The 15,038-nt window shown below is 40.0% G+C and overlaps 1 protein-coding gene across 1 annotated transcript; it reads left to right on the top strand.

Annotated features, from left to right (window-relative positions):
• The first annotated feature begins 3,068 nt into the window (after nucleotides 1-3,068).
• Nucleotides 3,069-12,611, top strand: KCNK5 (potassium two pore domain channel subfamily K member 5). Its single transcript, XM_026844610.1, has 5 exons — nucleotides 3,069-3,133; nucleotides 3,615-3,769; nucleotides 5,121-5,287; nucleotides 6,411-6,579; nucleotides 7,401-12,611. Exons 1-5 carry the CDS (start codon nucleotides 3,069-3,071, stop codon nucleotides 8,219-8,221), a joined length of 1,377 nt encoding a protein of 458 aa, XP_026700411.1. The 3' UTR covers nucleotides 8,222-12,611.
• Nucleotides 12,612-15,038: the final 2,427 nt, after the last annotated feature.

Here is a 15,038-nt window from a genome sequence, read left to right as displayed (position 1 = left end):
CTGTTCTGTGCTTGCCCCCAGCAGAAAATGGAGTAGAACAAATAGAGGGAGGAACATATCCATAATACGTATGTGGGTCAAGGCTTCTCCTTGCTTTTTTCAGGTTTGTTTTGAGAACTTTTCAGCCCTACTCTTACTCATGTGGGAGGGATGCAAGTGGCATGTGCCCAAAGCATCTCAGAGAAACTCCTTTACATTGCCCAAGATGCGGACATTTACCAACCAGTTCTTGTGATATCTGGTAAATCTTGAGTGAACCCGGCCATTAGAGGGTTCATAAAAATGTCACCAAGCCTAGGAAACACAAGGCTGTATTGGAGCAGTGCTGGAGTTTGTCTATGGGGAAGTACCTGCAAATGGAGCAAATTGTCTTCTTGATTATGTTCAAATGGCATCCAGGTTTCTACTTGTGTTAATGTCATCAGAAGATATATTAGTTTTATGTGTGTCTTAAATCTGCCTCTGCAATTGCAAATCTGTTTACTTTTAGCAATAGCTCCAGGGACTCTGGATCTTCTTTTCCTTTTTCCTCTGCCAAAATGCAAAATTGAAGTGGTGGGGAGTGAGGGAGAAGGGGTTTTGATTCCTGTGAGGCAAAAATAGTTTGAAAGTAAAAGTCGTGCCTTTATCAGTGCAAACTGGCACGAGGTGGGGTCTAAGGCGACATGCAAATTGCAAGTGAGTTAACTATTTTCAGCTCTTGAATTTGGGCATACTTGAAAAGGTATTTTCTAAATGACATCTTTCAAGATATTAAGAACGTTTGCACTATCTACCCTGTTTCTTCTTCCTCTCCTTCTTTGTCCCCTGTTTCCTCATCCAAAGACTTCCTAGAGCAAATTTTCTGTAGTTTAAGAAATCTAGCTCAGGCAACCTGGGGCATTCTGTAACCTAGCATATGAAAATGAAGGCATCTCTGTCATTGCCTAACAGACTTATCAAGCAGAAAACCACATATCTGTTGTTCAGTTGTAGTGTCCACTTGCACAGTTTGTTGAAGCCAAAATATATAATTATTTCAGTATGGGCAAAAGTTATGCTGCTTGGAAAGCAGCTATGTATTTCCCACTGCACTAAAGCTATCTAAGCATGTTTTGTGACCATCTTTATTCCTGCAGCTGGAATGCATATAGTGTATTCAGGCTTATTACAGGCACAAAGTAACTTAAAAGACTAGACTGTAGATAGTAATTGTGTGCTAGTAGCAGATAGCTGTGTGCAAATAGGGAGAGGAAGAGGGTGGCAGCTTTGGCTGGAGAATATCTGTGATTCTGTATATAAAAAGTTTATACAACTCTGAGAGTTGCCCATCTCTCCACCAAAATGTTAACTGAGTGTGAAGGGCAGCTGTGTGCTGCTCAATTCAGCAGCTTCTTCCCCTTGGGTCTGGGTCCCCTTCACACCTCCAGACCCCAAATGCTGGTGGTGAAAAAACTGTACATACTGGGAAACAGCTCATTAGCTCAGACTGAAGGTGGAGTAATACAATGAGATAATGGTCCAGTGACAATGGAAATGGATACTTCAGCGTGTCTCTTATGAGATCAGTTGGTCTGTGAGGAAATAACAATTAAAAAAAAAAATCCAAGTGTGCTTAGAGCATGGAAAATGACTGGAGAACTGGTGTTTGAAATAACACATTTAGTGCAGTGTTGTTGCTTAGTCGAAGAAGCCAAGGCGTCTTTTCAGGGTAATAGACACAGACTGTGTCTATCAGGTACTTCAGGTGTCATTTGGGACTTTTAGGAAGTTCATCTGCAGACCATAGCAGAAATGAATGCAGGTACTCTGATTGGTCTCTACTCGGCTACAACGCATCATCTGCCTCAAATATTTTTTTTTGGAAAGGACTGGCATTGTGTGTTTACTTGCCTGTTCTCAACCTGCCTGTTTTGGGGCTCATGTCAACACTAATTTCTTACGACAAATTACTGCCTTGGTGAGAACTTTCTCTATCCTTTCCTATCCAGAGCCTGTAGGCTATGTAAAGAAAGACACTGCATGCAGTTTTGCACACACATTGAGTTTACTAGGAGAAAAATCTAGTTCTGTACCTTCATCCAATTTCAGTGCTTCTCCTTTTATCTTCTGTAAAAGCTTGTGTGTTGAAAGTGCCTTTTTAATTAAATTGTTTGCATCGTATATGCACAATACATTCACTTTGAGGGCATTTTTATTACAGTAGGAGGGCGATGATATGTAATAAGTCTCAAGAATAATTAAAACCTGTGTTAACTTGTGTATGTTTTCAGTAGCGATTGAACTTTGTGTTGAGTCTCTGCTGGGTCCAAGATCAGATCTTAATCAAGTAGGAAGGAAGGAAGGGGTGACGAGGGAAAGAAGCGTTGGTTGTAGGTACGCCTATAAGTACTTACCAGTTTAAGACAAACTTCACTTGTCATAAAAAAAAAAAAAAAAAAAAAAAAAAAAAAAAAGTACCTCCAATTTTAGGTATCTGGCTCAAGATAATTTTTGTGCTCAACACTTACTGAGGGAGAAACACAGGAAGTGGGATAATGTTATGAATCAACTTTTGGAGGTACCTTCACCTCTCCTGTATATGGATGTAGCCTCAGAGTTTTGTTCAGATAACCTTGGTTTACACTGAAGGGAAAAAAGCAGAGTAACCCAAGAAGGCTTACTGCAGCATGATGTGACAGAGCAAAGATTTAAATAACTGGGGATTTCTAGGAGAGAATATGATAAATCATTTTTCTCTTCAGGGAGGCAGGAATACATGTCAGAATTGTCAAGATGCATGATTTTGATCTGAAACTTTGACTTTCTGCACTAAACAGTCATTAGGTTTTTTATCAATGTGTTTTCTGCAGTCTAGTTTTGGAAGGGCAGGGGAGGCTGGGTCTTGCAAGTCTGTTCCTACAGAAGGTGAATGAAGATGGTTAATAATTCCTGAAGACCTGAACAGATGTTAAAAAACTGACTTGCTGAATCTGTGGAAATGCTAGTAACTACACTTACTTACCTAAAACACTGTAAACAAGTGCTTAGCATTCATCATGGCTTACTAGATTCAAAGATGGGATAAGAAAGGGCCTGATTCAAAGACAATGACTGGTGTCCTGCTGCCTGAAGTACTCTGGAAAAGTGTTAATTTGCCTGTCTTTGCTGAAAAGTACAGTTTTAGGTTGGCTTGTAGATGGTTTGACTTTGCCAGGGATAGCAGGTGAATTAACATTAATTGCACTAGCTTTGCCAAGGATTCTATGACGTCCTGTGCATACCCAAGTCAAGCTGAGGCATGTAACAGTGTTTTGAAATGGGTAGTAGTCTGAAGATGTCCCTAATATTAAACCAAATTCAAGAACTGAACTGGAAGTTAAATGCTAGTTCAGTCTGGAGGAGTGTGTTTGGTCTCTGGAAGAGATCCATTTGGGTTAAACTGGTAAATCAAGTAAAAGCTTATCTAATTAAAAACCCCTATTTAAATGTCAGAGCACCTGCACTACTTAGGTGAAGCAAGTTTTTAATGTTTCATAAAGTTATTGTTAGTGAATATACTAGGCTAGCCTTCACAAAAAAAACCTTGAGTGGTTATTTTGAAAGTATGAACAAAGGGGGAAAGCCTGAGAGGGACAGTCACATTTCTTTTTCAGGCTGCCAGGATTTTCCAAGAATGACTGTAAATTTTTCTTACAGGTTGTGTCAAATGCTGCTGGACAGGGAGTTGCCATCACTGGTAACAATACCTTCAACAACTGGAACTGGCCTAACGCTGTGATCTTTGCTGCTACAGTGATCACTACAATCGGTAAGTATTTATTATGTCAACTTTCCTAACCATAGTTTTCTGTATGCTCAGTGTTTCTACTCTTCCACTTACGTGTCGAGCTACCCGCTGAAAAAAGTCCCCATGGCTGGAGTTGCCTAGAGTACATGTTCACCTGCAGGTTCATAGAAAAAAAACAAACAGGGTTTTGGCACTCTCTCTGTGGGTGTATGGAAAAGAAATGTGTGACTTTCTGACAAGTAACAGATTTAAGGTGCTGTTGGGGATGACTGGTGTCATTCCAGTTCCATTAATTCAGGCACTTAAACTTCCAAATCATAAAATCCCAAAACAAAAGCATTACAGAGCATTCCATTAAACTAAGACTTCACAGCATGTGCATATGAGGTTTTTGTATAGCTTTCCCGTTACTCGTGCATTGTCTTAAGCTACTGAATTATTGGTGGTTTTGGCTTGCAGAACAACCTAGACTTTTTATCTGTCTCGTAAAGACAGCAAAGTAGAACAAATGTTGTCTTCTAAATATCATTACTGATTTGTGCTTGTAAAACCCTCTGTATTGAAAGACTTCCTTGTTTGATATACAGATTTTTCAGAGCTCAACATCATCTGCCTTCTGCTTTTACAGAATAATCTTTGCTACATGGTATTGCTATGTCCTTGCTACGCCTACAATGCAAAAAAAACAGAAGTCTGGAGGTATACAGAAATGGAAGTCTTACTATTAAACTATATGCAGTACTGTGGTTTTCTTTATTAATTGAAACTCTCAATACCCAGCTTGTAATATATAACTTATGTCAGGAACATACCTAACTAAGAACACTCTGGCAAAAGTTCAGAAAATAGGCTGCTGATTTTAGAGCCTCAGTCTGTAATGCCCAGTTGGATTCTGTGATAAGCAAAGAAATAAATTCAGTTGAAATACCTTGCTATGTCACAACTCACAGTTAACTCACAAACCCTTACCCTGCAAATGTACCAGGTTACAAGTTAAATGTGTATGGTGGATCTTTACATGGAAGCTCACTTCAGGAGGTTTTTAACAGTGCTGGTTAAAGTTGGGATATCATATTAGAAGTTTAGAGATGAGCTTTATATTTATCTCATCAAGAAAAAGATGCACAAAATCTAGGAAACACTTAAAATGCAGTAATCTTCTCAGCTTGCATTAATGGAATACATATTTGCTAGAATAGAATTGGAAGGCACCCAGATTCAGAAGATCAGCAGCTGGAGCAGTCTAAAGCTCTGGTGAAGTAAGGAGCATCTGATACAGCAGAAGCCCACACAATGCTGTTTTGTGCATAGGTAGAATTGCCTTGAATTTTCTGCAGCAAGAACAGACCACGCACATATTTATCTCTTTTAGGTTATGGAAATGTTTCTCCAAAGACACCCTCTGGGCGTCTCTTCTGCATATTTTATGGGCTCTTCGGAGTTCCTCTCTGCTTGACATGGATCAGTGCTCTGGGAAAGTTCTTTGGAGGACGTGCCAAGAGGCTGGGCCAATTTCTGACGAAAAGAGGAGTAAGCCTGGTAATGCCCTCGCTTGTTTACCCTCATGCTGTGTATTTTTGATGAATGAATTAAGCTTACACTTACCTGTTAATCTTGGTAGTAAATAAACACTTGCACATATATGTATTTTCCCAAATGGTGTTGCATAGAAATAACTGAAAGGGGGACTGGGTCTGGTATGTTAGTTCTGCAAGAACTTCAAGTGAATGAGATCTTGTAGAAACCTTTGATGCTAAATATAGATTTTGCAGCTTCTATGGAAACATGTATCTCTTTACATTAGAAACCTGTAGGTGAGTCTCCATTTCAGACATGCAGTGCAAGCTCCTCTGGAACAGAAATAAGCTCTACTGCTTTCTTCCCACCTGCTTCTGTGCCAGCATGAGCGTCTCCTGCTGTGCAGTGAACCAACTGGAAAATAATGTTTTGTTCTGAGTTACTGACTTGTGGTTTTTTTGTTTGTGGATTTTTGTTGGGTTTTGGTGGCTGGTTTGTTTTTCCCTTCCGCCTCCAAGTTCAGTTCTGTCACCACAGTTCTGTCAACACTGCACAGAGACGGGAGGCAATGTAGGGCCGTAATGCCTGGAGGACAGTGGGACTGTTTTATGTTCTGGTTTCAGAAACAGCAAGAACTTACTTGGTTCAGCACCTGAGAAGAAAGTACAGAAAATGATGGTGAAATGCATGTGCGTGTGCAGAGGTTGCATGAGTGACAAAGGGTAGAAGGGATAAAGAGGAGAGAAGCATCTGAAACACTTCTGATCCTCTGTACTTGAATGAAGGGAAAATTAAGAGTTACTGACTGCTTTCTAGACTGGAGTGTGATGACTGTATCCCATGCCTATTTGTAAAATATCAGGAACTCCTTAAACTCTTCAAGAGTGTGAAAGAAAAGTATGAGGGAATAATCCTGTTTGAGCGAGTAGCTGCAAGAATAGTGAGTTCTACATAAAGGAGAAAAAAAAAAAAAAAAGATTGTGCGTTTACTTCAGTCAGTGACTTTGAGTTATGGCTGATGAACTTGGCACAAAACTCTGAAATGTGTGATACTGTCAGATGATGCTTGATGCCATGGATTGGAAAAGAAAATTTGGAGATCTTTCCCTGACTTTTTTTTTTTCCCCCCTTTTTGTCTTTACAGAGGAAAGCACAAATTACATGCACAGCTATTTTCATTGTTTGGGGTGTCTTGGTCCATCTGGTTATTCCTCCCTTTGTCTTTATGGTGACTGAAGGATGGAATTACATTGAAGGCCTCTATTTCTCATTCATCACTATCACCACCATAGGATTTGGAGATTTTGTTGCTGGTCAGTAATTGTATTTTGTGTATTATTTCATTACATGCATAGCGTGGCAATTCTATTTTCAAACTCTCATTTGAAAAGGTGTTTTCTAAGCTTTTTCAAAACATTTTGCTGATCATTTTGATTCAATTAAAGCTGGGTACTGATCCAGTGGACTGGGTCTGGTTCTTCGATCTTGCTTCAGATACCTCAGGCCTTTTTTGGGCTAAGTCTGGAGCCAGGTTCGGGAGTTCGTAACTCTTTCAGGTGCCCCCAGTCCCTGTTTCAGTCAAGGAGCTATTCTATCTATGCTGATGGTTAAGCACCTTTGAATAGGATCCAGTATACTAAGCAGGGTGCATAAGTTCTGGGCAGTGATCTCTGTGCAGCTGTCTAGAACTAGTCAACAGGAAATGCTGAGCATACTGGTGTTTCCCTCTTAAATCTTGTCTTTCTCTAAAACCCACTGTCTAGTTCAGGGCTTTGGAGATGGTCCTTGTAAGTGTAATTCTAAATCCTTTTCTCAAGGAAGGTACCTATATCCATACCTCAGTGGCAGGGAGAAGACTTATAATTTCTGAACCAAAAAGAGTTCAGTTTTATAGCTTACAAGGAGAGGATAAATATGCTGCCACTTCATATTGTAGTCCAGCGGTCAGAGTACATGTCACCAGGAAGTGGAAGACTTGAGAACAACTTTTTCTTTCAGAAGGGTTTCAGATCCCCACTTCATCATTCAAACTGCAAGGCTCTGTTAGTGTGGGAGTAGTTCTCAGGGTCATAACTTCAAAGGTTTATTAGCTGCAAGTCCTCTTTCAGTAATATTTTTTTTTAATTCTTTGTAGGTGTAAATCCAGATGCAAACTATCATGCCCTTTACAGATATTTTGTGGAGTTATGGATCTATCTGGGACTAGCTTGGCTTTCACTCTTTGTTAACTGGAAGGTCAGTATGTTTGTGGAAGTCCACAAAGCAATCAAGAAACGGAGGAAAAAAAGAAAAGAGTCATTTGACACCCATCCTCGGTCTAAAAAACCCCTTCAAATGGGTGCCTCAAAGGATGTCAACATTTTCAGCTTCCTTTCAAAGAAGGAAGAGACCTACAATGATCTTATTAAGCAAATTGGGAAGAAGGCCCTGAAGACAAACAATGACAAAATGATTAAAGTAGAAAATGCCAAACAAAATATGCAGAATGCCAGTATAGATGCCCAGGTGACTTACACAAAGACAGAGTCATTTGAGTATGATGAGACTTCCCTGGACATTCAAAATGGCCATGTACTGAGACCCCTGCACGATAAACGTATTGGAGACAGCCCTTTAGAAGGAACAATGTTCGTAAACCAGCTAGACAGGATTAGTGAAGAAGAAGGTGAAGTGTGGGATTCCAGAGACTATCGACCCTTAATATTTGAGAACGCCAATATAACTTTTGTAAATGAAGATGATGATGAAGAGGAAGATATCTCAGATGATGAGGAAACATCAAAATCCTCCATGGATGATAATCTTGCAGAGGAATCTGAAACTGCAAAAAAACTGGTAAAATTCCCATCCTCTGATGAATCTACCTTTACCAATAACGAGCTAGAACTTTCTGTGCCTTATGAACAACTGATGAATGAATATAATACAGTAAGCAATGTGAAGGCTGCAACGTGAAGCATGTTTGACAATGGTTTTCTGAAAGCGGTCAGTGCATATTAAACAAACTAACAGAGCAAGGAGAAAAGCATGTTTTTGCAGCTTCTCCTCTCTCCTTGAAAACAAAAGCAAGTCCCAAACTAATAAACTCCAGTGTCCTTTTCCCACCCTAAGTTGGTTTCTGAGCCCATCAGCTTTGCTTATCTGAAAAACTTGTAAAATAACAGTTGAATTTGGAGTCCTGCTCCAATCCTTCTTGGGATTTTATGGTTCTTGAACAAAGTATAAAAGAAAAGACTAGTTAATACACTGGACCTGCTCTGCGTTTATGCATTTCATTGAGGAATTAGTTTGGGAGTGTAACGATACTGTTGCAAAGAGACTATTTCGGGCATCAAATGTGTTCGGTTACTCCATTAGCCTTTCACCTCTGAAAACCTGGATTTGAATCCTGCTTTGATCACAAATGAAAGCAAGGGGCTTGCTTTGCTTTTTTTTTAGTTGGCCATTTTTAAGTTGTTACCACACACACACACACACAAAAAAAAAAAGTGCAACCATTAGTTGTACTTAATGAGAAATTTTAGGTGGAATACCAGGACATACAGATCGGAGCTGAGGTGCGCTGGCAGACTGAGGAGGAAGCTTCTGAAACATCTGTCTAGAATATGTCAGTGCTTGTCAAATTATAGTGAATTGTAATTTCATAAATATTAAAAATTCCAAAGGAATGGATTGCGAAGGAGCCCTCTAAGAAGGAAGAATCATCTGCGATGAAGCTCATCAACTGGGCTGCTAAACTGCACGTCAGCCCCAGAACTGTTAAAGTGACTAGAAGACCTATTGATCAAAGCACGTATGAGCACAAGCGGGATGCAATGAACTTTTTTAATGTTGAAAGTGTCCTTCCACTATCCATTTCCTAGAGGAAATACTTGAATGAACCTTATTACAGTATCTATGTACAGGTGAAGCTTTATTGACACTGTTCTCCTGAGGAAAAATATCACCTTGGGAGGCACAGATACTCTCCAAATACCCTAATGCCTGTCAGAAGGGACCTGTAGCACTGCTGCTGATCTGTGCAGCGTGTTAGTCAGTATTGTTGTTTGGTGTTCCTCCCTGCCGTGGTACTTCAGACTAGACTTGAATGAGAGATGATTTTTTTTAAACAGTTGGATACACTTTGCGTATTTGTTTTGTTTTAGTTTGACCTATGTGCATATACAATGGTTATTCTATCCCACTTTCAAGAAGGCTGGGCAGCAATTTCAAGAAATCTTGGGCAAACTGATATGCGATCAAGTGACTTAAAGCCATAACACACATTTAAAAAGGAACATTGGCTCTAAGCTCCTGAAAGTATTATCTTTTAGGCTTGGAGATGGGCTTCTCATTGAGAAGGAAGTATGTCTCTTTATAACATTTATGCCCAAATTGTTTTGGCTACAAAGAAAATTACACCATTGTTTTATTTTAACTTCTTTTTCCATATCTATGCGTTAACCCTGACAACTCTTTCAAATGAGGCTCTTGATTACATGTTGGCAAAAGGTACCGACTTCTGTTGTATCCAGTATACTTGGAACAGAAAATAGCAGAGACCTTTGAACTTTAACATGTCAAGTTCTGTTGATCTGTTTTGTTTTATGGTATTTAAGTCATTCCAGTATGTTTCCAAAGTTCAGTGAACAGTTAAGAGTTGTCTCATTTTCATTTTTGGTCTGATGCTGACAGACTCACTAGCTCTGTAAGAAGAGCTTATGGAATTTTACAATGCTAATCTTGAAGTAATAGCTAATTCTAATAACTGCAAATATTGGCTGCAGCTTCAGTTGCTGGCTTCTTCCACAGAAGGAGGACATATGGGAAACTGGCGCTCTGGCTGGATAGCCTGTTGATGGGAAGGTTTGAAGTCATCTACTGTGAAACAAGGGACTGTTTTTACTAGTCCTTTTTTCAGAATTTTTCATGTATATGAAATTTTTTCAAATACAAGGTGAACCCAAGGCCCACTCTATTATACCAGCAAAAATGTGGAATCATCATCTTTGGATTTGGTAGTTAATCTGTGTTTTATGATAATATTGCTGAAGAGTGATTCTAATTTGAAATCAAATTTTATTCTATTACTGCAATTTGGAGCAGGGGTGGCTGGATGAACTTGACTTGCATCTGACAGGAAAGAGGGAGACACTCTGTCAAGAAGATTTTGATTTACTTCTAATAGAGACCCCCACCCCCATCATTTTAAAATTACTCCAAGCCCTTCAAGTATTTCTGTATATTTGAAGGCTTGTGGTTGACAGCTATACATTGTAACTGTAAGAAATGGTAGGTAAGACTATGTGCATGATATACAGGATGTTTGTGTAGCAAGTCTAGCCTTTTTTTTCTTTTGTTTAAAAAAATGCATATTAACTTTAAAGAAAATGAGAAAGCACTCCATATAGCTTTTGTTGTCCTCCAGCTTGTCTTCCATTGTTGATACAAAGATCAAAGTTTTAGTGACAGAAAGCTACAGGACAGTGAGGAGAGAAAAGGCTTGCTGGAAGTGTATGAAATGGAAAAGCATAGTCCAATCTTCATTTAAAAGCAGAAAAAATTTCTCTTTAATACAGAAATAATGTAACCCAGACACTTGGCTGGGCTGCTTTGATTGGGAGGGGATGTTGCACACTGGAACCCAGACTCTCCGTTCTCTGCGGTGAAGTGCACTTGTACGCCAGAGCTGAGAATGGATGGGATCTGTTTCATATTATCAAGTTAGATGTGGCTCTCTGGCTTTTCCCAGTGTAGTCAGCATAGACTCTAAGTCTGCATAATAACTATCATGGGATTTAAAGTAATAGTTTAAATTTATTAAAACAAAGTACAATATTCCCGCTTTTTTGGGAAGCATGATCACACCTCACAAAACTGTTCTCAAGACATCCCACCATGTGCCTTAATGTAATCCTAACACTGGGAAAAAATTCCTCTTTACACAGGGGCCAGCACAATTGGTCTCGTTAAGACCTATTTGTTTTCAGTGTTTTGGAGGGGTTTAGTTGGCACATAGCTTTCATACTGGCTCCCTCCAAAAAGTTGAACCGTTTCCCAGGGTTTTTAAAATTACGGTGCCATCTCAGAACTGCCGAAGTGCTAAGCAAGACAGCTTTTTGCCTGCCTGTCTTCTAGGCAGCTGCTTTTCTCAGAACGTGGGGGATCTAAATTAATATCTTTCTGCCTTCAGATTTACATGTAGTGAGTTAGAGGGGTGTCCAGGCTGGATTTTAAGATATTCATCCCCCAAAAGTGCCTCTGAGTGAATTCCCCAGTGCTACTTGGTAAGGTCTTGTAGTTACTTCAATTATCTGGTCAATCTGGAAACATTTTTTTTTGGATGCCATTTAAGATTTCATTTGGCTAACCAATAATGTTAACAGGTCTCTTAATGCTATGGACTTGGTTTTATAGGTGAGACAGATCTCTTCCTGGAAAGAGAGGAAAGAAGAGAAGAAAAAAAAAAAAAAAAAAGCTTAAAATCACATGTAAGTAAGGGACAGAATAGAAGTGGAAACTCTTCTCTCTAGCTATTGCCTACAAGTAGATTGTATTTACAATCACATCATGTGAAACAGGGGTCCACTTTCACGATATAAATTTCCTAATTTTGCCAAGATGTGCCAGTACTTTAAAAAAAAAACAAAAAACACCTAAAAATCCTGAAATGTGACAACAAAAGTCTGTTCCTACAAAAGCCTTTTTAAATGCTATAGGCTATGAGACCCCATCCTTCGTGACATCATTGTGACACTTCTTGATTTTGTCTTTTTACCAGAAGGGCATCGTTTTCAGATACGTATCTCACAGCAGCCAGTCTAACACATCTGATACACTGGTACGAAATCACTGAGGAAATACAAAAACTGGTGTGTTAAATTCTTCTGTACTAATGATTTGTGAATCCATTGCTGGCAATGGATGTCACAAAACATGCAGAAATCATAGACTGATAACAGATCCATGGTTACACAGTTGTATATGTTGAGATTTTTTTTTTCCTCCAGTTGATCTGGGAGAGTATGTATAGAGACAGACAAGCATTGCTGATGAGGAGAGCAAAAAGCAATACACAAGTCTGTTGACCTAAACAAAAAAAACCCCAACTCTATTGTAGACTTGTAATTTTTGTGCCTCGTGGGATTCATTCCATTTGTGATGGATTTACCTTTTAAAACATTAGCTTGTCTTTCATATGGCTTTTGAAGTTTGTACAGTTCTGACTCTTATCACTCCATAATATGCCTGTCTGTCTGTTCTTTGTTGCTGATTATCACTGGAATCACACTGTATGTAAATATTTGCTAAGTCTTTGTAAAATGTAATTTATTTTAATATTTTGCAATAAAAATTTTACAATTTATTCTCTCTGTCATGAGAGGAATGGCAATCAAGAAATGAGAGCTCTTTTTACAACTCCCTACACTCGTAATGCACCTCACAGATGAGACTGGTCCTGGTCCAAAGAGCTCGAAGGTAAGGAGCTGATGAAGCAAATTGTTTTATGCAAGCAGATGCCTGTACTTGTATGGAGTATTGATGACTTCAGTTCAGTGGCATCTGGCTTTCCATTAGATATAGCATAGCAAAGTATTTTTCAATCAGGATTTTGGACAGCTATTGAAAGATAAACAAAGTTTATTCTATGGTCTGTGCTTTTCAGGGGGCTGTTTTTGAAGAAGGTATACTGACTCAGGAAATGCTAGAATTGATCAGTACTATAATAAAATAAAATGCACATTCATGACTGCTATCTCAATCTTATGCCAGAGATGTTAAATTATCTGAGTAGCTGTTTATGTATTTTCACAGGATTTCTAGCAGCAGTGCTCATTGTTTTGCAGGCTGGAAGTATTTGCAGTCCTTAAACTCTAGCCGTTCCCTTAATGGGGTAGCAAAATGTGACTTGGTGATACCCATGACAGGGATGGAGCCATGTGCAGAAATTGGAACAACCTCAGCCTGAGGGCAGAGAGGCTGAACCTTAGCTTGTAGGCAACTGAGTGAAACTGCCAAGGCATGAGCTAGGAAAGTGGGGAGATGCACATACGCAGAAGTGAAGTGTGGATGTGATCATGATTTTAGTAAGGGTAGCCTTTCTCTACATTCTCCTCCAGCCCCACAACAGGAGTAGTGGAGGAGGTAGAGGTGCCTGATGGGTGACTGATGCCAAAAACAACCAAAGAGGGAGGTAGGGTCCCCTCATGGAGCTGGGGGCAGGGCATAACATTGAGTCTGGTAAGCATCCATTAACGTTTCTGTTCTAGTAGGTCAGAGCCCACAGACTACTGTTCACCTTTTGCCCTTGGTATTTTAGTAGTGTGTTAGTAATTTATAGGGGGTAGGGTAGCAAGAAGTAGGAAAACAGGATAAACCTGTATCTGTTAAGTGCCTGTTCTTACGGTCCATGCCTGGCTTCGGGTTCCTCTGAACACAATAGCTTAATAGATAAAATCGCAAACCAGCTGACAGTTAAAAAACCAGATCTTTTCTCTGAACACTTATCATAAGTCTTTACAATGCATGGTGCAACATGACACCAGCAACCTGCAGTTCATGGAAACTGGGAATTCAAACTTAATTCTGGGAGATCAAGACAGTGACATAACAGGTAGAGAATTGTTGTTCGGGACTTTTTTTACATAGGAAAATGCTACTTCACTCCCTTCAGGAGCGTTTCCTATAGCTGGATTTAAGTCCTGAAGAACCCATAAACTATCTCTTTCAACTCTTACACAAGGATCTGCAGGGAGGTGGGGGAGGACTGTTGCCTGATAGTTTGAGCAGGAAGGGTATTTTTTAAATTCAGGACTTGTGCCTTTCAGCGAGGGGTGGGTGGGTTTTTTTAGTCTCTTTATCCCCGTGGTAAGATAACTAATACTGTAATATCTAGGAATAAAAGGTTGGGCTAAGCACAGCACCCATTAGTTTTTGACTTCTTTTTGTTCCAGAAAGCCCTTGGAGGATTCCCCTGACCTGCATGCAGAGCCTGGCTTCACAGCTGTGATTGTGGGCTGTGGCTGTATTTCAGCTCTGTGCCTGAGGAACAAGGGGGAGCCATGGATGGGTGGGAGCAAACCTAGCCCTGCCAGAGGCCACGCATCTTGCAGAGAGCAAACCCATGGCATTGCCTTTCCCTGGCAGGCCCTTCACTCTCCACTCAAATGTGTTCTCCGACAGGTCTTGTGCAGCCCGAGATACTTGAAAAGTGCTTGCCTAAGGACTGCTTTTCACTTTCATGTTGGCGGATACCTTCTGCAATGTAGCTAATGAAACTCCTGCTGACTCAGCACGTGGGCAAAGTCTCAGGGGAAAAGGGGTGTACTACTGCCTTGATTTGTATCCCAGCTCCCAAGAAAACCACTCATAATGGGTGGGTCTTTTGGGGGTGTGATAATTTGTGGAAACACAGATGGGTGTCTGAGAAGGTGGTTTGTGTCTTGGGATGAAAACAAATTCATGCAGTGGTCATCTTGGACTACAGAGCCACACAGGGAGTGGTACTGCAACATAGTGGAGCACAGAGGTCCAAAACGAAACACCCACAAAGATGCAGCTTGCTGACTGAGGAAATTTGCTATTTCACATTAGAGGGGCTGGAAAGGGAGAGTTGAGGTAGACTGGGATGCCAGGGGATTGTCCTGCACAGAAGCTCCCTGAAAGACAGGTAACATGCTCTAGTTAGGAGGGCTTCCTCTGATGGCAAAGTTTCCAACTACAGCCTGTAGCCAGAACTTCTGGTTAAAAAAGAAAAAAAAATAAAATTGACATATGAAAAATATTCTGATGG

The sequence above is a fragment of the Athene cunicularia genome (genome assembly GCF_003259725.1).
Source record: "Athene cunicularia isolate RWA chromosome 3 unlocalized genomic scaffold, athCun1 chr3_part1, whole genome shotgun sequence".
Taxonomy (NCBI): Eukaryota; Metazoa; Chordata; class Aves; order Strigiformes; family Strigidae; genus Athene; species Athene cunicularia.
The sequence above is the reverse complement of the archived record's forward strand: the minus strand, read 5'-3'. Positions and strand labels throughout refer to the sequence as shown.